Genomic DNA, 27,010 nt, shown 5'->3' with positions numbered 1-27,010 from the left:
ATGTAAAAACACATACATGCATCATACACATAAAAATACATTTTATTTATAACACGAAAGATGAAAAGGAACATGTGGTAGTCTAATTTCGAAATTTTCTGGCAGAAATTTCACAAATCCGGCAACAACTCCGACAACAACACAACCTTAAATTAAAAGTTTAAAATCACTAAATAAACATCAAAACATAAGAAGAATCGAAAATAGGGAAGAATTTTGACCTTAAATCCGTAAAAATTCCCGAATTGAAGTGTGTTCGTCTCCTCTTGGTGGCGGGTAATGGAAGTCTAGGTAGCCGGTAATGGAGGCATTGGAGGTTTGGACGGCGATGATAACTTTTGTGTGTGCAATCGGCGGCGTTGGTGGTGTAAGAAAGGGAGACCGGCGATGGAGAGAATGAGAGAAAAGGGTAGATAGAAAACGCAGGAAACAGCGAACTGGAGAAGTTGATTATCTGCGCAGACCTTTAGCGGCGACACGTCTAGAGGGAAAAGTCAGCATCTTTTTCACGCCGTTACAACCATTCGATTGAATACAGATCGAATGGACAGAGTTCATTTGACATGGATTGCTACTCTTTGGGTATTAGCGGCGACACAAGACATTAGTGGCGACATATAAGGCGTCATTTACATGTCGTCGCTAATGCTTAGCGTCGCCGCTAATACTCACATTTCTTGTAGTGAATCTTAAACCCCTCAAGCGCTGGACCGTCATTTATAGCTGGAAATCTTTAACATGCCTATTTAATGATGAATACTTATGAGGAAAATATAGTAGACCAACTACACGAAAACAAAGATTTCAAGGTGTACAATAGTTTTATTACACTTATTACACACAATAATTGACAAGGGAGTTAAGCTTTTGCACTCTTGTGTCTCATTCTATAAGGAAACATCATATAAAACTAACAACAATAACAAACACATAAAGCATAGACAAATATCAACTGAAAATGTATTTTAAATTCACTATCTTGGGCTCGGGTCATATGTACTGTCCAGATTAAGAGAACCGACTGCAGTTAATTGCCTTGGTTTCTTCTCCTGACGAGCTCTCTCCATCACCAAACAGTCACTTAACTCCATCACCACTTCGTTCATTGTTGGTCTTCTGCTGGGCGTATGGGCAACACATGCCATTGCAAGTTCCACTGCCTTCCATGCAGAATTGATGTCAAAATCCCCCATTAGCCTAGGGTCAACAATGTTTTTCATGTCCCCATACGCAAGCTTTAAATTGACCCATCGACTTATGTTTATGATGTCTTCGTCATGTTTCGTTATTGCTGGTTGTCCTGTAATTATCACCAGAAGCACAATCCCAAAGCTATAAACATCACTTTTCTCAGTCAACCTGTTTGACGTGTAATACCTGCATGCCATAATTTGTATTCCATGTTCACATTATTCATTATGTTTTAAATTCAAGTGTCTACGATTAAGAAAACTCACTCAGGGTCAAGGTATCCAGGAGTGCCAGCAACTGCAGTTGAAATATGAGTACCATCTTCTGTTGGAAAAGCTTTGGACAAACCAAAGTCTGCTAGTTTTGCCCGGAAGTTTCCATTTAGTAAGATGTTTGTACACTTGATATCTCTATGAACTATCGGTGGTTTGCAACCATGATGCAGGTACTCCAGACCTAAAAATATAACCTTTATGGATTAGAACTCGTAGTTGTAGTAAAGTATGTAAGCAAGTAAAATTGAAATACTTCTCTTAATTACGGACCATGTGCTGCATCACATCCTATTTCGAGTCTTTCTTTCCAATTCAAGGCACTTGAACTTGCTGCAAAGTGAGTTGAGATATTAATAGCAGTCTTACATGATTGTAATATTTTTCTTCAAAATGAATTTAGGAGTATAGACAAGATTTTGTATCACGTCAGAGTTGTAAAGTGTTTATGAAGAAAAATAGATATGCCTAAATAAAGATAAAATATCAATGATGATAATTAGTACCAAATACATGCCGTTCCAAGTTGCCCATAGCCATGTACTCGTAAATGATTCCCTTATGGTTGCCTTCATTGCAGTACCCAACGAGTGAAGTTAAGTTTCTATGATGAACACTCAAGAGAAGGTAGGCCTGCAAGCGAGAAGCATTTTTTAGCTTGCCACGTAATTTTTCTTAGACACAATTTTCTTTATTTATTTATTTATTTATTTATTTATTTATTTTTGCGTCTACTTGTTATTCACGAAATAGGGACTCACATTGTTCATTCTATTGGCATTACATATATAAAATTATTGAATTCGATCCATACATCTTATTAAAAAACTAGACAATAAGGAGAATAGTGATTACTCATAACTAAATATTATGCATTAATCACATGTAAATAGCTTAATCACAAACAATTAAACATTTACAAAATATAAAAAAAAAAAAAAAAAAAACAATTGTATTTATATAAAAAAACACTATACCGATATTAATATTAATTTATAAACAATTTGAAATTTATAAATTTAATAAATTAAAAAGAAACCCATAAAAATAGCATTCCAACATAGATGGTCAACATTCGTTATGGTGTTTTCAATTTCTTAGTTGTTTATATATATATATATATATATATATATATATATATATATATATATATATATATATATATATATATATATATAAAAGTCAACATTAATATCAATATAATTTTTTATATAAAAATGGGATGAGTTATTTTTTCTCTTAACTATTGATTTTGTAATTATTTAATGAGTAACCAATTTTAAGTTTTAAAAGGTCAAATGACTTTTGACTCTGTGTTTATCTAGTCATGTGACTTTTGATTTATTCACTTAACTTTTGACTTTGTACTAATCTAGCCATCTAACTTTTGATTTAGTCATTTAATTTTTAGTTTTGTATTAATTTAATCTTTAACTTTGAAAAATCATGTTCATTTAGTCACTACATTTTTAAAATATAGTTATTAAAATCAACATAATTTTAAAAATTAGATAACTAGATAGATAAAATTTTAAAAATTAGGTCACTAAATGAACACAAATCTAAAAAATTAAGTAATCAAACCAAAAGTTACATAATTAAACGAGCACAAACCAAAAACACTCCATAACCTTTTAAAATTTAAAATAAATTAACTCATCAAATGAATAAAAATCAAAAAAGTTAAGTGAACCCTATAAAAGTTGATATTTTGTTTTATTTCAGTTCTTTTTATGTGTTTTATTCAATTTTGAAGAACTCGGTATATCATATTTACATTAAAACAAATTCTTTATCTACCTATGAATAAATCAAACATATTAACAATTGTTTCACATTAGAATAAAATATATGATGAAAACTAATTTTATAATTTATTTTTTTATATATCAATATCAATGTTCCTTAATACAAAATATATATATATATAAAAACGATTGGAGATTGATTCTGGAAAGAATGTGGCTAAAAGTAGTCTTTTTCACTAGAATTTTGGGTTGGGTTAGTTACCTCAGCCTGGAATTCCTTGTCCCCTTGGAGCGAAGATTCCGAAAGCATCTTCACAGCAACTTCTGTATCACCTATATACCCGTGGTAAACTATTCCAAATCCTCCGTTCCCAATAACAACACTGAAGTTGTTGGTCATGTTCTCTATCTCTGAATATGTGTAATGCTGTTTTCTTATTTCCAGCCTTGTGCCTCTTTTCTTCGTATCTGCATCCAATTATTCGTCCAATTACTGATATTGCATGACTGAGGCTAGTCCTTACAAAATTATTGAATTGAAGAACAGTTATAGTCATACCACGTGCTCTTTGTTTTGCAATTATCCATATAGTCATGACTGCAGTCAATATCACGAAGAATGATGCAACAGCTGTTATAACTGGAACAGTGATTTTGTTACCTTTATTATCACCCGTACTCTCTTCATCAAAACTAATTAATTGCCAGGCATAAATGTTAGATAAGGAAGTAGTAGTGAATTGTAACATAATCATATTCACAATATTTAAAAATCAGTAGCAAACCTCAATGACAATAATCCCTTGTTTGACTTTTCTAGGAGTTCTACTGGAATCGGCCCAACGAAATTGTTTCCTTTTAAATTTCTATAACGAATAGTAAGTGTAGTCCATGTTACTATACATATGATGCGAATTCGATGGACAGATATATAACTTACAGTATCTTGAGGAAGGTGAGTCCAGAGAGGAAATTTGGCACAGTTCCTGTTAAGTTATTGTTTGACAAATCCCTAGAATAAGAATCGAGTTAAATTTTATATCGTATCTCTGTTTATCTGCATATTAAAGTTCACTTACAAGGTATGCATCATTGTGAGATTAGCTAAAATCGGATCTATTCCTCCGTTCAGTCCGCTGGTAGACAAGTTCCTGAATTCAGTTAATTTTATTGTGAATAACTGTTAGCAAGTAGAACCAGAATTAAGTTTAACTAATTAGGGAGCTCATGAAATATTATACATACAAGAATGTAATCCTAAGAGAGTTGGTATCATTGTAGCTGCATCCGAGGCCTTCCCAAACAAACTCCTGTGGAGCACATGGATCTCCTTGCCAGTGTCTTGTTATTCTGTAAGTTGACTTAATGCTCCATATTATAGTAGCTAATATCACGTAAAGACAAAGCAGAAAGTAGTTAAAGAACGTCTTTGTAGTAATAAATCCTACTTTCTTATAAATGAAATGACAGATAATATTGTAGGCTTACCATCTCGATCATCTGTTTGGATTTGTGGGAGCCGCTTTAGTACATAGAGTTCGAGAGCATTAATGATTGGAGGAAGGGTTGAATTTTTAGATTTGTTTAGGGTCAGAGTATATGTGGGTGCTATGGTCTCAGGTTCCTGGTTATTAATAGTGATTGTGGTGTGATTTAGCGGAGAGAAAGTTCTCGGATATGAGCGGAATCCATTCATGTAAATATTGAATTCTCTCATCTGGTTTCTTTTCAGTATTTCAATTTCGGCAAAGTGCATGTAAATGAAAAACCTATCAGTTTTATTATGAGGATTCCAGTTTATGTCTAATGACTCCGTTGGGTATGTTGGGATGATGGCTGTACTCATAACATCTGAAGGTGGATATATGGTTGTCAGCCCTCCATAAATTGTTTCGAAAGTGTATAAGGAAGTAGTATTACGCAAATTAATTGGACTCCATAGTCGATCATACTTGTCTTCTTTATACCTACGTCAAGAGTCAAGAAAAAGAAAAATTCAGTAATCGAGTGTTGGTAAGTTAACTATCGAAGTAATGAAAGCATTTAAAACTTAACCTGGCTGTTCTAAATGTGGTTCCAAAGTTTACGCGTTCGAAAAGATATAGTGATCCAAAATCAGTTTCTTCATACATATCTTTTGCCAATGGCCGTAGTTCGATCACAGATATGAAAGGTGTTCCGCGACCTGTATTTACAAGACAGACATGTATATAATCTGACGACAAGACATGTACGATCTCCATGTTTACTGGTCTAGATGACGAATTAACTTTAACCGTATCCAAGTAATCAGGTCCAACATAGACATCAAATTCTGGAAGTTGGCCCTTGAAGTCATAATTCCCATACATAAACCTTGCCCTTATCAGATACCTATTACCCTTTCCTTGGGTTGGTTTTAGGGTGTAGCAGTTTCTTGTGTTTTGTGGAAAACTTGTGAGGGTGGTAAGCTGTGTGCTAATGGAGAAGGAGTTGTATACGGGCAATATGTTATGGATCTCCCCAGTGTCTATGAAGTCTGCCTCTGAGACATACTTTATGCCGGTTTTATTATCGGTATATGCTGAGCCTATGGCAATCCCACAGTCTATACTTATGAAGCCTACAAATTGCAACGGGAAGGGAGGCTGATCAACTGATTCAAAACAGTATTTAGACAAAGTTTGGTTTAGTACCTGATTGATCATCTTGGGCGTGAACTGATACTAATGTAAGAACTAAACGAAGTAGAACAAGCAATGGAGAGAACCCTTGGAACATCTTGATTTCCTTACAAGGTCCTCACTACGAAGTCCTTATATATAGAGCCTCATCGTATACATTCTTAAAAAAACTCCGGTTATTCAAAATGGGGCTGTTTTTCAAAGGTTTTGTTTTTGGAAAAAATATGTTAGTTTGATAAAATATTGTAGACATAAGTTGGTCACCATGGTTTCTATTTTATTCGGAAATATATATATATATATATATATATATATATATATATATATATATATATATATATATATATATATATATATATATATATATATATATATATATATATATATATATATATATATATATTGTTTCTAGTAACTATTGTGTGTCAAAATGCAGAGATCTTGACCACCGGATGAATAGAATCAACAATCATGATCTGAGAGTCTATGATATTATAATAGGGTAACATGTATCCTATAATCACACAAATTTCAGCAAAAGGGTATTTTGGTCAATTAACCTATTTTAAAAAAGGAAATTTTCAGATTTTAAGGGATCATTAATTCCCCTATTTTTAAAAAATCTGAATTTTTTAAATTAATTCTAATTCAAATTTGAATATTACTTTTAATAATAACCGATTTTATTCTGTCAGAATGACAAAAGGGTCAACAATAAACTAGTAAACATATTTGCGGTTTTATTCTTACATAATATTGTTTCATTCAATATACTTTTTATATTAAACATGCTTAAAGAATTATACAACATATTATCAAGAATAACATTTTCTAAAGAATACGGATTTTATTCTTTAAGAATCATTATTTACATTCATCAGTAAAAAAAAGACTATAAACAATTATTAAAATCATTCTAAAAAAATTATGACTAATAATGGTTTAACGACTACATTTATTATTAAAGATTAAAACTAAAAATGGTTAAAAAAAGAAAAAAAAACATCAAAATCTAACAAAAACACTACTCTATTCCGAAAGAATATTATTGTTAAGAAACAATTTATAAATATTGACATAATACATTCTGTTAAAATACAAATATCGTTCTCCATGTTTTCTTCATTTTCCACATTAATGGCAACATCTTCAAAGCCTAAATTCACAAAGAAAACATAATCAACTTTCAAAATATTAAAAAAATTTAGTGCATTAAATAGAATAAAACAATTAATCCATATTGAATTCCAACAGAATTCGAATTCATGATTGAAAATTAAAATCAAAAAGCAATTGGATGAAAAGTTCATAGATGAGGGTTCATTTTAATTAATAAAGTTTGCAAAGTAAGTGAGTTACACAGGAGGGTATACCTCCTGTGTTCGGTTTCTAAGAGAATAAAAACTATAAAAAATATTCATATTCCATTCCAACATAAATGGAATTCGTCATTCCATTCCGATAGAATTGAAATTCAAGATTCAATTAGCGTATGCATTCTATTGGAAAAATATCAAAGTGAAAAATGCATAATTCAGTAGAACAATGGAGATGATATGTAGAATCGATAAACATTCGATGTAACACTCGTGTTTCTATCCTAGACATTTATATTGAGGTGATAGTCTAGGTTAACCCTTGTAACTCATTTTGAAGATATGAAAAGGATTTATGTGAATATTATATGAATTATGTATTTTATGCTTAATTATTAGGGTTTAATTAATTAAGAATAAAAATAAGCGTCAAAATTAAAGTGTGAGACAAGCCCGATATCATTACATAAAGTTGTAGTGGTCGAAACAAGGATTTCGGGGATATAAAGAATACCAAAATCCGAGTTATAACGAAGAAGTTATGACCTGTCGAAGTTTCGCGACAAAACCGGCATGGTGCTGAATGTCGTAAAAAGTGAGTTTTTGATAAACTACTTTTTAGCCTTAGTGATCTAAACGTAATCCATAGTATTCGTTAAACCGAGAAGTTCGATAAAAAGAACGCCCAAATCTGACTTCGTATGAGGAAGTTATGATTTTTCGAAGTTTCAGCTTAGCAGTAGACAGCTAAAAACTCGTATTTTAGATCGAGCGATTTTTAGCCGACACAACCTAAACGAGAATTGAAGGTCTCGTCATTAGGAGCATAACGGTAAAAAGTCTGACGAAAACGGACGTCGGATGAAGAAGTTATGAATTTTTAACGGATTTCTTGTCCCAGTCTGTTAAAAATAACAATATCAAATTTAAAGTCAAAATTAGCCGACGAAGTCTAAACGGAAGTTGTAGAGCATAATTTTAGCTACGCGTGCATATAAAGAACGTTAAAAACGGAGTTCGTATGCGAAAGTTATGGATTTTAGAACTTTTGGCGCGAAAAACGAGAAAAATCCCCAAAACCGAGGAATTTCGCACACGTGGACTTCGGCTACATCACCCTCGCTTCGCATCCGATGCGTGTCCAGAAATTGCTGAGTCACCGAAGCCACCTGGCGAGGCGTGTCATGATCTTCTCGAGTCCGAGGTTCGGTCCAGTAGAAATGCGACGCGTGCCTTTTTCCCTCGTGCGTCCGAACCCTCGCAGGTGCCACGAACCCCCTCATCGGATCCGAACTTCGGTCCAATCACCAGCTGCCAGCGAGGCCTTCGCATGCGCAGCCCACGTGCGACCCACCCCCCTGCGAGCTTCGGATCTGCTGCCGCGTGTCTTCTTCCTGACCATCCGATCAGAAGCCTCGGCCCTATAAATAGAAGGGTGCGAGACCTCCCGGGTAACTTTGAAAAATTGTCAATTTTAACCCCTAAACCTATATTTCTTTCATCTTAACATCCCACAAAGCCCCGGTATTGATTGTAAACACCGGAATACGCTACGAAGTGCCCGAGAAGCCTGGAAAATTTATCTTTTCGGTTTCGAAGCCCGACTTTTACAAAGCCCGGTTTCTCAATAATACTCCCGGTTTTATTAGAAACGATCGTTTTAGGAAACGAATTGCTGCCCGATTATCATCAAATCATGTGAGTGTATAGTCACTTTCATTTTACACATAGATATGAAGTATTTACCTTATAATACGTGCTATGTGAATATATTACTTGTTTATTTGAGGTGACTGTTGTGTTGATGTTTTATACAAGTTTTAAACTGTATAAGTATTTTTATCTACAAATATGTTGGGTAGAACATGGGTAGATAATGATGTGTGATAAAATAAAATTGATGAGAGGCCTCGATGTGTTTTGAGATACAATCATCTAGCAGAGTTTGGATGACGACCACAGACTTTCTAGACAGTCCAGTGGGAAACATTAGCAGGTCTGCAACCTGTAGGTGTTAATGAACTGAGAGTGTTCATTCGCTGTACTTCATCCCCCTCATGGTTGCGTTTAGTACATGTATGGCTGAGGAAACCCCTTAGCAGTAGTGTCCATCCCATTGATATTCTTTAGGCTAGGTCCCTTGTGAAAAGTGTTTAGGGACGTAAAGTGAGGATAATAGGAATGGGTAATCAGGGTTATTGTTGATTGGTGAACTTAATAAGTTTATTATTATTGTGGGTTGAAAAACCTATATGCTCACCAGGCTCCCAAGCCTGACCCACTCAACTTTTTATGTTACAGGTAGTGGACCCCGAGCATAGTCGGAGGACGACGAGAGATTTTTGGATTATAGGTCAATAGTTGTAAATAAATGTTGAAAGGCTTATAATGTCTTGTTTATGCTTTTGATCTGTATCGGAACATGATATCCCGAGGTTTTGATATATATATATATATATATATATATATATATATATATATATATATATATATATATATATATATATATATATGGAAAGTATATACCTTCTTAATGAAGGGTTTTGATAAACTTTTATCATATGTTGTTTGTGGACCAATTCCGCAACATCTTTTGAAAAGATTTCTCTGATTTTATTTTAAAAAGCATAAATTAAATCGGTCTTTTCTTGCCAAGAAATTAGGGGATGTCACATTCGATAAAAATTCAATAACTAACCATGAATACAATTTGAGGCCATGACATGTTGAGCGATCAATGTGGTAATATTTCTCTTTGGCGTTTCATCAAACACTTTTAGGGCAACCGTTAATTTGGTCCTAATAAAACCATCTAATTGCACTAAAATCGAAGTACACTTATCAAATCTCAGATAATAGAATATTGTAAACAATAAAGAAAATAAGATACCTGATTGAGTTTTAAATTAACTTTTATTGTGTTTCAACATGTGTTTCCTTTTGATTGACAATCAATGAATCACCAACGAAGCAACATCCAGTTTCCTTATTTCTTCTTCTAAGTATCATGTTCCAGTCAAGAACACGGTGTTGTTCTTGACAAATCAATCAGGAAAATGGGGCATCAAACCTTCATTGCTTATCCTTCATTTTCCCTGTCAAAACACCAAAGCTCAAACACCCAATCCAAACACCCATGGATTTCTTTCAAAACTCAAACCCATATCCCCTTCATTATATCGATTTTCTAGGAAAACCCAAACACCCCAATGATTTCTATTAAACACCAAATAAAAAAGTGAATTTTTTACCTGATTGATGATCGACGACCAGTAAACCAGCCAAACACCCCTTGATCGACGAATGATAACACCTCATGCGGCCAGTTAAAGATCGGAGACCCTTCCCTTACTTCCCGTCGATCCTCGCTGCCAAACCACCCTCATCGGAGATCTTGTTTGTCACCACCCACGTTAATGGCTGCACACCCTTCCTCCCTCGTTCTTTTTGTAAATCAACAGCTACCAAACACCCATACAATCATCGACCACCACCAAGTTCTCTCATCCCCCACTCGTTTTCCTGTCGAGTTTAAGGGGAAAGATGTTCTGGAAGATGAAGGTTGATGAAAATGGTTTAGATCAATGACATCAGACGAAAATGGTGCAGGAAACGAAGGTGAAGGACTAGGTCAAATATATTTACTTTATTTCCATAATTGTAGGATTTCAATTAAATGATTTCCTTAATTAAAAGTACAAAAGGTCCAAAAATACCCTTTAACGATTTATTTAATTATTTATTATTTCTTGAATTCTCATTGGTGCATTTAGGCACACAATATTTGTTGGAAACATTTAAACCTCTCTCTCTCTCTCTCTCTCTATATATATATATATATATATATATATATATATAAGTTCAATTAAGAAAATAAAAATGTTGAGAATGGCAATCATTCTCAGTCAATCATTTATTTTTGCTGCAAAAGTTTTCAACGTACCGGCGGAAATGAGAAAGTAATACATATGTTTTTTCCAACAAAACATTTGCTTAAACTATGTTAATCATTACCTTAATATATATAAAAACATAGTTTTTTTTCGTTTTTTTAATTTTTAAAGAGTTATTTTTATGGAAAAATGATTTTAAATACACGAAATTTCATAGTTTTAAGATAAAATAAAAAAAAAGTTTATATTTTCAACTTTTATTATTTATAAGTGAATAAAAATATATCAGATTTTTACTATAGTACATTCGTTATTCACTTATCAATAAAAAAATATGATTATCTTTATTAGAGTTTAAATATCATTCATATATAAATGTAACATATATAAACTCTACCGTTTACATAAACTCTAGTCACATGTTATAATCACATAAGAATAAAACGTGTATTAGTCTTCCTCATAAGTTATATTCATATATGAAAAACACATTTATTATAATTTTGTTACAGTTCATTTTGTTATTCATATATGAATAAGTACTTCAAAATTTTAAAACAAGTGTCTTTTATAACATATGACGACTATTAATACACATTTTATTCATATATAAATATAACGTGTGATGAAAGATGATGTAAAAAAATTATTTTAGATTAAAAAGTTTTATTACGTGTTATATTTATATATGAATGATACTTAAAATGTAAAAAAAGCTAAACATACATTTTATTCATAAATGAATAACGAATGTCATTTAATAAATATCTGGTCGATTTTTATTTACTTATAAATAACGAAAGCGGAAACTCTAAAAAAAATTATTTTATCTTAAATGTCTATTTATAGAGAATCAAAATTATGAATTTTGATATATTTCAAATAATATTTTGATAAAAATGGCTTTCTGAAAATCAAAAAAACATAAAAAAATGTTTTTGTGTATATTAAGGTAATGATTAGCATAGTTTAAAGAAACATGCTTGGTTGGAAAATACGTATGTATCTATTATCCATTTCTGTCGGTACACCTAAGTGTTTTGCGACAAAACAAATGTGTGGTTGAGAATTATTCCCCCATTCTCAATCATTTTTTCTCAATTGAACCCTCCTCTATATATATATGTGTGTGTGTATATATATATATATATATATATATATATATATATATATATATATATATATATATCATAACTCATTCAAGCATTTCACCATTTAATCAACCTACTAAATTCGAATTGAAAACTACTAGAATAAAAGATAAAAGAAGAACATGTCATAACTCATTCAAGCATTTCACAAAATCAGTGTGTATAGTTTTTTCAATTGAAAGACAAAACGCTTGAGTTATATTCGTTAAAAAATATTGGTTTTTTATTTTCTTTATAAACTTCGATAATTATTTGCAATAAAAATACATATAATTGATCTTTTTCATTCCATAAATGAAATAAATTCAATGATATTCTATTAAAATAAAACTAAGAGAAAATGAAATTGGATTTATTTTGTTTAAAGCTACGTCGTCTAAAAGGTTCTATGGAAAACAGAAAACCCTAAAAATCATAAAAATGCATAAAAAATTACTTAGAGATCTCAAAACTTTTTTTTTTAATTTTTTTATGAAAAAATCACAGGTTTTTAAATAAATTCGTTGGTTTTGTTTTTGAAAGTTGATTTTTTATTTTATTTTTTCAGTGAATTTATTAAAAAACCTGCGATTTTTTTATAAAAAAAAATTAAAAAAAAGTTTTGCAATCTCTAAGTATTTTTTTATGCATTTTTTTTAGGGTTTTTTGTTTTCCATAGAACCTAAACATATATATATATATATATATATATATATATATATATATATATATATATATATATATATATATATATATATATATATATATATATATATATATATATATATATATATATATATATATATATAGGAAAAGTGAATATGTGGCTCTTATGTACCTAAGCTTAAGTATAGAACCTTTTAGACGACGTAGTTTTAAACAAAATAAATCCAATTTCATTTTCTTTTAGTTTTATTTTAATACAATATCATTCAATTATACATAATGCTTTGAGGGTGGTGCCATGATTTGGCCAAATCAGCGATTATTGGAGAGAGAGCTCAACTTCTCAGTCCTCCAGTTGATGGTTGACTTCATAATAATCATAAAAATAGCTCAATCCTATGGTCAATTACAACTAGACAAGATCAAATCCAGCCATTGGTTGTGGGTTTTATTGTAAACTCATTTCATAAAAAAGATTTTGAAGAAGCTACATGACCATTACAACAGGCATTTGGTATGTTACCCTAATATAACTAGGTACAGATATTTTCACCTATTGTAATAACTGTAAACACAAACCAATATTGGTATTTCCATCTCAAAGCCATCACAAGATATCCCTATATCGATGATCAAATTTGGTTTTTCAATGTTTCGTGTCATCTTAAAAAAACCAATGACTAGGATTTTGCATTCCAAGTGTTCGACATATTGCCACAACCATTTTACTTCTTCAACATGAAGCATCTTCAGTCCTTTAACAAATTTTCAAGCTACAGAGGAAGATAGAACTAGAAGTTCCCCTCATAATTAACTCATTTATCAAGGTATAGTAACTGCTCAACTTGAAGATGAAGATGCAAATCAACTTTCAATCATTTGCACGAATTATCAACTTTTACCTACTTTCCTGAATAAGAGTTTCTACTCAAATAAAAGTGGCGATAATAGTATGGTGATAATCATTTAAATATCAGAATTACCAACTTCAAAAATCGTCGTTCATCTGTAAGGATGAAACAAAAGTAAAAAAAAATGAGAAAGAGAAATCCATGTCGCTCAAAAGACAAAACTATGCACTGATTACATAAAATGTAGGTCATGGTACAATAACTTCAAGATCACTCACACTAAGGTGGTTTTAAATGGTCTTGCATCTGCCCCTGTTTTCAAGTAGTCAAATGTTTTCTGATTATGCTTGTTCTGAAGCTATTTGCTCAACTATGATACTCTAAAAAGGACAGAAAATGGGAGAGAATAATTCTTTCTTTATCTAATTGATTGTTAACTAGTATGCAATCAAGCATAACAAATGTTGTTGCTTATTCTATTGTTCTAAAAATTGAAAGTAACAAATGTGGGTTGTAATAAGAATAGGAAATAGAAGACAGGTGATAGCCCTATCAGTAGATAAATGTACATCACTAGCTAGCTTTTTGTATTGATCCTTTTAAAAACATCATCTCTCCTGGACCTGATATGCAAGAGTTCCATCCTTGGAATCGATTACATTCCTTATACAACGCAACTTGACATACATTCCCTTATGCGTAACTTTCTTGTTGACTAACTGTTAACATGTATGAAAACTATTCTTATGATTATTTGTTCAATCTTGTTAGGCATCAAGTGATCAAACAAACATCCATGTGCTCCTTCTATTTATGATGAACCTGACTCTTTCTATCTACATAACAATACTAGCATTATCATCATCACTTATCGGTGTGCTTGGCCAACTATGTTCCTACTGGTTTTATTGGGTTGGCTAAATTTTTTCGTACCTGGTATGTTTCCTTTGTGTTAAGAAGTTAGCATATAAGAAGGTAACTAAAATGTTTTGATTCATATTATGTAGGATTGTCAAAATACAAGAAGGTGGTCTCACTTGAAAATAAGGTCCCTTGAAAATATAACTGTGACAACTCGTAATTTCTAAATTGTAAAAGTCAAACTTGGTCATCAAAAGTCAAACTTATTTCTTTTATTATCCTAATATTGTTAGGGTAATGAATTCTTATGTGTTCAAACCTAGTCTTCTAAGGTGTTGTGTGTTAAATGAGGAAAACCATTTGGATCGAGGACCGCAAACTCGGCTAAGACCACAAACGAGCCTTGGGACGGTGAACAACCTTCGAACCGTGATCAGGCTCCAGACCGTGAACCCTCGGTTTGCGGCCGTGAACTCATCTCTTATATATATATATATATATATATATATATATATATATATATATATATATATATATATATATATATATATATATATATATATATATATAAAGTGTGCACTGATGTCACCTCACTTCTACTTTTCTGGCCATGAACACCTCCCTTCTCTCTCAAATATCTTCAACCGAAAACATCCCTTTGCTCTCAAATATCATCCTCCTCCTCTTCTTCTTCAAGAGCACTTGTTTAGGACCTTCAATGAATCATCATTCATCAAGAAGTTTGGGTCGTGTACTCAAGAACACCAAGTGTTCTTGGGTCGTGAACTCGTTACAACCACTTGATTTCGATTCTAATACCTCTTTGGTAAGCGATTCTTTCATCCTAGGTTGCTGATTAAATGCCATTATGTTGCATAAATTACCATTTAGGACTTTTTTTGTCCCGGGAACTAGCTTGTGGGGTCAATCAACCTATATCGAATCACTCCTAAAAATGTGAGTTCATACCCCTACAATTTACAATTTTAAATGCTTTTAAATGCTTTTAGGAGGAGAATATAAGTAGAACACAATATAATTGTGTTAAACATTTAGATAGGGAGACATTCAGACAATAGGATTTCTCATACTCAAAAACTTGTTAAAAACACTTTCAAAGCTCTTTTAAACAATTTTAAACTTCTTTTATATCAAAATCATATTCGTGTACATATTTACGTATAAGTATGCTTTAACGGACTTAGGACTATTGTTAAATAACCTAACTCCTGTTCCTTCTTTGGTTGTGGGCTTAAGGTAGGATCACTAGTCCGATTGTTGGTTAAATCATTGTTATACTTATTAAATACTTACATGAATATTAAACCCATTTTTAAGGAACATACTTAACTCAGTTGCTTATGTTGTAATTGAGTCTTTTCTCCAAATCAGTAACAGTTTAAACAAACATACTAGTAAGCTATAATAGGCATAGTTTAGAGGATCACTACATACTATTTCTAGAACACAGAAACATACATGAGTCAGTATATACATACTATAACAAGAACAGAAAGGAACATACATACTATAACAAGAACATAACAACTAAAATATGAGATACTATTTCATGGCATAGAAATATACTTGTTGTGTCACGTTTTGCAACCAGAGTCTACTGGAGGGAGAGCGTGAGTTTGTGTATAGATCTATACATGATTGACCATCCTACACCTTGTTGCTAGCTACAGTGGTACCTGCAGGTCTACGGGTGACAAATGTCATACCATTTTCGACGTCTGAAGAACGCCGTGTTTTATACTAGTCAATCAAGCATGGTTATAACCTAATCGCAATTTTACCTTAATTAACAATTTGGTTTTAATGTAGTTAGTGCTTCAGTAGAGTATTTTATACAACACTACTGTACACCTTCATTTTCCATTACATTCATAAGTGATATTCTCACATAAGAAATGCATACTATTTTTCGAGTAAATATAGTTTTACAAATATGGAAAACATACATTTATACTATTTTAAGTACAAACATACATTCTACACCATTTTCAAATGGAACAGAATATACATACAGTTGAGTCTTGGTAGAAGACTACTTTCATTTTGGTAGAAAATATAGGATTTTCTAGGAAGTATTCAAACATTTTCATCAAACCATTACAAACATTTTTGTGAAACAAAGGAAAACTTTTAACACTAAATTTACTTATGAACTCACCAACTTAAATGTTGATACTCTCTTTCAAAATAACTTGTATTCTCAGGTCACCAGTATAAAAGTACACTTGACCAGGTTTTGAGAAAACGGAGCATGTTCAAGACTCGTCTTTTATTTTGATATATATACATTTTTGGTGTCATACAACTATTCACTGAACACTTGTATAAACTATATTATTAATTCAATGGATGTTGTTGCTTGTTTTACTATTGTGCATTGTTATGATAATGTACATGACGTCCTCTGCCTCCGAACGTTCCACCGTTCTGGTTTGGGGGTGTGACAACAACCCAATAAACAATAAAAGGATTTTTGAGTTTTGAATATTTTTTTAAACGTGTAACTAGGAATAATTAATTCTTCTAAAAACACAAGATATGTCTTATTTAAACTTGTTATATAGAATTATTTTTAAAAGTAGACATAAGTCTAAAATAATTGAACAATATGGTAATTTCAAGATAGATTTTAGGTGGTTATAAAGTAGATTGTTAGTTTTTTTTATGTGAAATACGAAGATAAAAATGTGTTATTATTTTTTATAATTTTAATCACGTGTGATTTATATGTATAAGACTTGTTTTCACGTTCTCGATTAAATAATTATTCTCGTGTATTTAATCACGTGTGATTATATGTATTTAATCACATATGATTTATTTGATTAAATATATATAATCACATGTTATTAAACCCACCACATACAACCACCATCGCATACCCTCGATCGCTACCAGCACCCACCACAACCACTACCCACTACCCACCACTCACCACCACCCACCACCCAAGATTTGATTTTTCATCCGATTAATTAATTTTTATTGTGTTTTACATCATACGTGATTAAATACATGAGAAAAAATTTTGTGAATAAAATCGGTGGTGGGTAGTGCTGGGTACTAATAAGTGGTGGCTACTAGGTGGTAGGTGGAAGTGGTGGTGATGGTTGACGGTGGAGGGGTGTTGGGTGGTGGTGGTAGGTATTAGGTTGTTGATTCAATAGTTGTTCTTTAGCAACTTTAATCATATGTCATTAAATACATTGAATCACATGTGATTATATGTATCTAAACACATGATTTATATGGATAAAATCAAATTGTGTCTATATAAAATCATATGTTGTTAGATACATATAATCACATGTGATTATACACATGAGAACAGGTATTAAATTAAGAACACGAAAACAAATATTTCCAATATAAATCATACGTGATTAAATACATATAATCACTTGTGATTAAATACATGAGACATACTATTGAACTAAAAATTGGAAAATGAATATTATCCACATAAATTATATGTCATTATATGTATCTAATCACATATCATTATTTAGGCAAGTTTTATTTTTTCTTTTTCAATTCAATAATTTTTGTCTTGTATTTAATTGCATGTGGTTATATGTATTTAATCACATATGATTTATATTGACAAAAATGATTTTTTTTCAATATAAATCATATGTGATGAAATACATATATAATCACATGTAATTATATACACAAGAACAACTATTTAATGAAGAACGTTAAAAAAATTATTTTCCACATAAAATCATATGTGATTAAATACATATAATCATATGTAATTAAATACATGAGAACCAAATATTGAATCGAAACCGCAAAAAGAATATTGTCCACATAAATCGTATGTGATTAAATATATATAATCACATGTGATTAAACCCACCACCTACTACCATTACCGTCTATCCTCCACCGCAACCCACCACTACCATCCACCACCACCACTACCACTCACCACCCACCACTATCCACTACCCACAACTCACCACCACCCACCACCTATGATTTGTTTTTGAATTCTTAATTAATTAAATTTTATCATGTTTTAAATCATACATGATTAAGTACACGAGAACAAATATTGAATCAAAGGTGAATAAAATGGGTGGTGGGTTAGTGATAGGTGGTGGGTGTTGGGTGGTAGGTGGCGACGATGGTGGTGGTGATGTGTGACGATTGTGGGTGTAACGACTAACAAATCAGGGGTACAGATTTCATTTTTAATATAGCTAAAACATTGATACCATTTATTTCAAACATTTCAAGTCATCATTAAGTAAAACATTTATCAGAGTTTATCTCAAAATCATTGATTGCGGAAATCATAGGTGTGTGCACTGCAATCGATCCGAGCCCTTCTTTTCCAAATTGATGATACCTGAAACCAAAACTGTAAACCGTAAGCACAAAGCTTAGTGAGTTCCCTAGAGCATACCCGACCCAATCCACATAACCACATAATCCATATCAGCGATAACAATTACATAATCCATAACAATCGCATAAGCATGCATATACACATGTGAAGGTTCCATTGAAACCCTCCAAAGTCTTATTCACATACTTACATAAATCATATCAACTACACAATCCATGCATATAAACTTACGAAGGTGTCATGGAAACCCTCCATGGTTTTACACCGATACCATGGGAACCCCCCACATGGTCTTAGATCACTTCCATAGGAACCCCATATGCTCTTAGCCTGGAATTTCATGTGAACCCCCCACATGATCTTGTATCCTAATGCATCGGGAACCCCCCCCCCCCCCCCCCCAAGGTCTTCCGTGCAAGCAACACAGAGTCAACTAGAACACCGCATATCACAGGAATATCTAGTATACCACATAACACATTATATCTATCCTACCACATAACACATATAACTAATTGCCATAGGAACCCCCACATGGTCTTAGTCTACTGCATTGGGAACCCCCCCCCCCCCCCCCCCCCCCCCCCCCCCGAGGTCTTCCACATAATTAGCTAGCATATCACATATCATAAAATGGGCCTACATTGGTGCCTTAGACCCATTGGTATGGTGAAGAGACTTACCTAACACTGCTGAAGTCCCACGGATAAAACTGTAGCTGCTGGTTGACAGGTTCCCGAACTGTCAATCAACAAAATGACACCCAATTAATAATTGGTTTCCAATACATAACCATAAGTCTACAATTGGGGTAAATGGACCATTTTACCACTAACCTAGCTTGGTCCAAAACCAAGGCCCAAACTCACACTCTGAAGGCCCAAAAGCACAATAATCAACCAAGGCACACTTATGGCCCATCTATGGCCCAATTTTCCAAATTAGGCCCAAACCTCTACATGGACCTATTTTAAGGTCCAACCAATTATTCTAGTCCAAAAAATTGGCATTCTGATGGCCCAATGGCTTATAATCCTCAAGGCTCAGTTATGGCTCACTTATGGCCCAATTTTCCAAATTGGACCCAAGCCTCTATAATGGGTATTATCCTGAAGCCCAATAATTTCCCTTGGTCCATAAATATTTTCTCAATTGGCCCACAAATGCCCACAGCAGCTTAGTCCAATAAATGGCCCAACAAGCATCCAATCCCCATTAGGGTTTTTCACATAAAATGACGATTAGGGTTAAGTGTTCCTTCTTAACCCATTAGGGACTTAATCCATTAAGTCCAAACATACAATGAAATCGGGCTTAAGTCATGTCTTCACTCCAATGGTTCAAAATGCGGGTCCCGATAAGTCCAAACCAATAATACCAAAATTAGGGTTTTCTAAACATTAATTAGGGTTTCCAACCCATTACAATCCAATTAGGCCCCAAACTAAGTCATTGGGCCCATTAGGGTTTCATTAGGACAATTAGGGTTTTCTTAAGTCGGACACCACCCACTACCACCTCGGGTAGTCGTGGTTAACGGCGCCACACGGCGGAGGCCACCACCTCATGGTGGTAGTTACGGGTTTTCTTTTCATTATTTCACATCAATTACAATATTACAAAGCAAAACCAGAATAACACACACACTAACACAAACACGCACACAACTACCCTAGTGGTGGCCGGTTGTGGTGGTGGATTTTTCCTAAGGATTTCGGCTAAACAAAGCACCCAAACACCTCTCCATGGAAATCAATGCATACAACAAGTTTTACCCAGAACAGTAACACAGCCACCCACCTGGTGGCGTACGGTGGCGGCAATGGCGCTAGATGGCGGCATCAGAACAGCCGCTAAAGCGGCGACGACGACAATGTACCAACGACAACAGTGGTGGCTACAGAGGAAAGCATCGACGGCTGTTCAACGGCACAAAAAGATACGGTCTCCGGCGATGGTGGCGACTGGAGCCACTAACGGTGGTACCAGGGTAGCACCCTAGCATCACGGTTCTCCGACGACCCACGTGAAAAACTTGTTGTTCACGACATCACTAGCGGTATGGTGGCGTTCCGATGGCAAAACTGGAGGCGACATGGTGATTATTCGTCTTCATCGGAGGTGGTCGCGCCTCCACTGGAAAAATGACCATAGTGGCCACGGTCCTTGGTTAACCCGATCTTCAAGACGCTAGTCTTCAGTAATCTTGGTTTCATCGGCATCCTTTTGGTCTCCGGCTTCAACGACGGTGGTGGTGCGGCGCCGACAATCACGAGTGTGAAGGTGGAGGCTAGGAAACACACTAGGGTTAGGGTTATACGGAGGGTTTATATACCTGACACTCAATGGAACATATTTCCATAATGGCAGAACTGGTCCCTCCCCATGAACATCTTTGCAACCGAGGCCCAAAATTTACTCTTTATACCCCTACTCCCATAATTATTTTCATTTTAAGTCCAAAAGTTACCAATTACACCCTTCCTTCTAAAATCCTTACGAAATAAGTCCCGGAATTACCCTTTTAACCGCCAAATAATCCAATTTATAACATTCGACTCCTAAAACCAACACCCCACTAAATATTATTAATTTTAGGGCAATTATAAAATAATATAAACTATAAATTTACATCTTGGGGTTCCGGGTTTATTATTTAATTATTCTATTTCAAACAGGATGTTAGAGAGGGTGATGGTGGTAGGTATTGGGCTTAATCGCTTGTGACTATATGTATTTAATCATAAGTGATTTGGAAAAGAATGTTGTTTATATAAATCATATGTGATTAGTTACATATAATCATATGTGATTGTATGTACTTAATCACATGTGATTTATGTGATTAAATACATATAGATAAAGTACATATAATTATACATGATTTAAGTCATTATATGTATTTAATCACATACAATGTTAGCGGTTGTAGGTAATGAAATATTGAATTAAGTTCAAGAAACTAACCATTGAATCAAAAATGCAAAAATAAATACTATCCACATATAATTTATGTGGAAAATAATCATATTACAATTTTTAATTCAATAATCGTTCTCATGTAAGTAGATACATATAATCACATATTTATATATGTGATTATCTGTATCTAATCATATATTACTTATGTGAACAATAATCATATGTGATTAGATTCATATATAATCACATGTGATGATATGTATCTAATCACATTATGAATCTTGTAGATATAAATTATATATTAATAGATACATATAATCACATGTGATTATATGTATCAAATCTCATATCATTTTTATGTGGACAATATTCATTTTTGTGTTCTCAATTCAATAATTGTTTTTGTCCATTTTAATCATATATGATTAAATATATTTAATCACATGTGATTATATGTATCTAATCACATATGATTTTATAAGGAAAATCAAATATTGTCTATATAAATCACATGTGATTAGATACATATAACCGTATGTGATTATGTACACGAGAAGAACCATTAGGGTGGCGGGTGGTGGTGGGGGTTAAGGCGGGTGGGTCGGTGGTTGTAGTGTTGATGGGTGGGTGGTGATGATGGGTGGTGCTGACGTTTGGTGGTGGTGGTGGTGGTGACGTGTGGTAATGGATGGTGGTAGTGGTTGGTGGTGGTGGTAGGTGATGGGTAGTGATAGTGGTAAGTGGTGATGTCGTTGGTGGGTAGTGGTGGTAGTTGGTGGTGGGTGGTGTGGTGGAGGCGGGTGGAGGTGATGGACGGTGGTGACGTAGTGATGATGGGTGGGGGAGGCGGGAGTTGGTGATGGTGGTCACGGGTGGTGGTTGGTGGTAGTGGTGGGTAGTGTTTGATGGTGAATGGTTATAGTGGTGGGTTATGGTTACAGGTGGTGGTTGGTTATGGTGGTGGGTAGTGGTGGATGATGGTGGGGTGGTATTAGTGGGTAATGGAGGTAGGTGGCGGTGATTGGTAGTGGGTGTTGGTGGTGGTGATAGGTAGTGGTTGGTGCTGGGTGGGGTGGTGGTGGTGGTTTGGTTGGGTGATGGGCGGTGGTTTTGTTGGTTGATGAGTGGGGTGGTAGAGGTGGGTGGAGGTGGTGGATGATGGCTGGCGATGAAGACGGGTGATGGTATGTGGTGGTATAGGGTTGTAGGTTGTGGTAATGAGTGGTTGGTAGTAGTGGTGGTTGGGTGGTCGTGGGTGGTTGGTGGTGAGTGATACGTGATGGGTGGTGGTGTGTGATAGGTGGTGGTGGATGATGGGTGGTGGTGGGTATATGGTGGTGAGTGGTGGTAGATGGTGGGTGGTGGTGGGTGGATGGTGGTGGTGGGTGGTAGGAGGTGATAATAGGATGGTGAGTGGTGTTGGTTAGTGGCATTTATAATTGTTTTTAATTTTTTTTTTCTATTTACATAAATATATTTATTCACATTTAGTTTTTTCTGTAATTACAAACGTGCCACCTTGCAAATTAAAAAAGGATTTTTGTTATGTTCTTGCAATAAAAATGTTCTTGATTGAACGCTCCCCAATAATATATATATATATATATATATATATATATATATATATATATATATATATATATATATATATATATATATATATATATATATATATATATATATATATATATATATATATATATATATATATATGAAGTAAGTGCAAATAAAAGTAGTAAATAGTGTGAAAACTTTAAAACAATATGTTATGTTATTATTCTGCAATGAATGTTGTATATGTGTGTTGTTCAAATAATTCTAATATGAATATTAACGTTTGATTATTTATATATTTATTAGATTGTTAATATTATTTAATTTATGCATGTGTATTTTTGTAGTAAATTGTAATTTTAGTTTTAAACAATAAGTATTCATTTATTCTTTGCTGAATAATGATATAAAGTTTTGCATACAAAATTCATTGTAGAATAATAATATAAAAGTAGTGTTTTTATGTTTTCACACTAGTTATAGTTATTATGTGATATATATATATATATATATATATATATATATATATATATATATATATATATATATATATATATATATATATATATATATATTAGAAGTGTAGCCCATAATTTTTTTTTTCATTTTTATATTTCCTTATTAATGAAAACAATTAGTTTTTACTTTTATTATATATTATACATAGGTTAATTTATTCTTAAATATATAATTACCATGTATATATTATTTTGAACAAGTTATACCATTAAATAAACTTCAAGAAAAAAGCCTAATAGCGGCGACAAAAGTCGCTGCTAAAGGGTCTAAATGTCGCCAGTAATGGTAACAGAGCGGACACGTTACCGGTAATAAGTTGCCGGTACTGTTCTGTCACTATTGATCAATTTGTCGCCGCCAAAGAGAATTGTCACCGCTAATGTTCATGTTGTCGGTAATACTTCATGTGGCCGCTAATGATGAGGTTGCCTGTAATAGTGTCGTCGGTGATAACATTTTTCATTTTTTAATATTTTTTAATCAACGATTTTGGTCGCCGATGATAGTGTCGCAAGTAATTACGTAACAACATCTGATTAAATATGAAAAGTGATAGTTTCGCCGGTAATTACATAAAACAACCAAAAGTTTTACAATTTAAAAAGTAGCAAAGCGTGAAAACGAGTGTAACATACAAATAAAGCTCATCCCTACATACGATCATCTCCGTTCCCACCGTTTCCTCCTTGATTAAAGCTCATCCCTACATGTCGGGTCATTGAGTATTGCCGAACGATTTTCCAACTACATAATAAATAACAATATATGCAAAACTTATAAGTTAAATTATCAAACATAAACAAAAACTACCAAAGCCCATTGTTATTTTTAAACTAAGACAAAAAGCCAAAGTACATTGCTATTTCTTGCATTTGGGACAAAAACCCAATTACCAAAGCTTTTAGCAAATAATCACCAAAAAACCAAAATTACCAAAAGTGAGTAACAATTAAGTATAAATAAATACTTAATTATATGATAAAATTATAATTAAATGCTTACATATTGTTGTTCTGCCACGACAGTAACAAATACACCATCCTTATCGGTATGAGCCTTGCGACGTTTCCACTCTCTTAAGGTTCTATTTAACATTAAAAATTAGATTATGTATTAAATAAATAATTACATGTATTGTACATTACCTTCTTATAGCAAGTACTGCTATATGAGCTCGCCCCCCCCCCCCCCCCCCAAAGATTCACGGTCGTTTGCATTAGATGGACTTTTTTGTTCGTTTCTGAAGCAATTTTGTGTTCGTCCGTTTGGAAATACTCAACTGCTTTCTTCCAATTATCAACATCCATACCATCTGGAGGGTTGGCTAATGCTCTCGGGATATCATGATACCCTCCAACTTCCATCAAATATTCTTTTGCATCAGATTTACGGTCTATATAACCTTTTAACAAAGCTGCTTGAAAACTCTTTGACAACATATTAGCTTCTACATCTTGGTACATCTGTTCCAAATCAAACTTTGTCTACAAAAAAAAAGTTAACCTAGTAAAAACCAGTCACAATTAACCAAGTCCATCCCTATCAAAAGGGACCATCTGCCACATTGTTCTTCCAACTTCTTGTGAAAACATGTCTTTCGGCTCTCCTACGGGATCATATGTCATATCCCTATCATATTCCATGGTAATTGGCTTGCCCTTATTCTGTAAGAGCGCTCTTTCAAGCTTTATAGTTTTGGCTTTTCCTCGGATTTTCCTATGTACACGTTGCTCAAATACAAATATAATTAAAAATTATTAGAAATGGTGTTGAATTTATAATAACTAAATAAAAATAGTAAATAAAAATTCATAATAAGACTTACGGTTGTCACACCCCCGGACCAGACGGCGGAAACGTTCGAGGGCTTGCGTGACTTATATTGAATATCATCACAATGAATATACATGAATCATAACATAATCATCACAAGGCATCAATACATTACAACTGACATTGTTCACATCAAGTATATTGTTTAATCATGACATATCCATAATATATATTGTTTGTTAGCCTTTTCAAAAGCATAATACCCTAACATACTCGATGTTACACATCGACTTACCTGTTACCTGAGAATACAAGTTATTTTGAAAAACGTGAACATATGGAATGTTTGTTAGTTCATAAGCATGGTTGTTTTGAAAATGTTTGTATAGTTTATAAAACCCAGAAAATTTGATATTTTCTAAAAAAGAAAATTGTTCATACCAAAGTGTGAAGATCAATCGGTGTATGGATGAATGATTTCAAAGCGTGTATAAATGAAAAGTTTTGCATTATAGTTATTGAAAAATACAAAGGAATGGTGTTGATTTCCTCTAAAAACCCGATGTTTTCTGATAAAAGAAAAATATAATTGTTTCAAATTATTATACCGTCACGTCGAATGATTTTGAATTTTCCATGATTACTCGGATAGTGTTAGATTTGTTTAATTGTGAGTCGTTATAACCACACATGATAATGACTAGTTTGTCTGTCTTGGCATTCTAAGGAACGCCGAAATTTGATCTTAAGATTTTCTCACCCTAGACTGGCCAAGTCTAACTGTAGCGAACAGTTGAGGTGTGGGGGAGTCACCCCCGTATAGATCTATACACAAACTCTCGCTCTTCCTCCAGGAGACTTTGATTATAACTACAGACTACAGACGACCCATAGAGGTGCCTCCCGCTATTACTCACTAAATCTAACATGAGTTTGATTACCATTGATTAATGACTTGCATATGTTTACTGAATTGAAGGTAGGCCAAATAAACGAGGAGAAGAGGATTACAAGGTCCTACTAATCCCACGTATTATTTATGGATATTGGGTATACGAAGGACACGTTGGCTCATTTCGCATTTGATTTACTCGGGCCTTACTAGCAATGTTAATGGGCCACTAAGGCCCAATAGCACTTAAAAGCCATTGAGGGTCCTTTAAATATGAAATTGGGTCATAGAAGGCCCAATAACGTTTATTATTACCCCTTGGGCCCAAAAATCATGTTAATGGGTCACAAAGGCCCAACAAGCATGATTGGAACTTTC

General features: G+C 33.4%; 1 protein-coding gene across 1 annotated transcript; it reads right to left on the bottom strand.

Moving 5' to 3' along the window:
- Positions 1 to 786: 786 nt before the first annotated feature.
- LOC111904658 (probable LRR receptor-like serine/threonine-protein kinase At4g29180) lies at positions 787 to 5,977 on the bottom strand. Its single transcript, XM_023900398.2, has 13 exons — positions 5,887 to 5,977; positions 5,267 to 5,813; positions 4,700 to 5,178; positions 4,457 to 4,595; positions 4,291 to 4,362; positions 4,152 to 4,223; positions 3,997 to 4,077; positions 3,771 to 3,904; positions 3,474 to 3,679; positions 1,970 to 2,096; positions 1,737 to 1,796; positions 1,458 to 1,647; positions 787 to 1,377 (listed from the first exon to the last, which is right to left on the bottom strand). The coding sequence occupies exons 1-13, from the start codon at positions 5,969 to 5,971 to the stop codon at positions 975 to 977; spliced, it is 2,595 nt and encodes an 864-aa protein (XP_023756166.1). The 5' UTR covers positions 5,972 to 5,977; the 3' UTR covers positions 787 to 974.
- Positions 5,978 to 27,010: the final 21,033 nt, after the last annotated feature.

The sequence above is a fragment of the Lactuca sativa genome, chromosome 4, assembly GCF_002870075.4.
Source record: "Lactuca sativa cultivar Salinas chromosome 4, Lsat_Salinas_v11, whole genome shotgun sequence".
NCBI lineage: Eukaryota > Viridiplantae > Streptophyta > Magnoliopsida > Asterales > Asteraceae > Lactuca > Lactuca sativa.
Note: the sequence above shows the minus strand (reverse complement) of the source record. Positions and strands in the feature narration are given on the sequence as shown.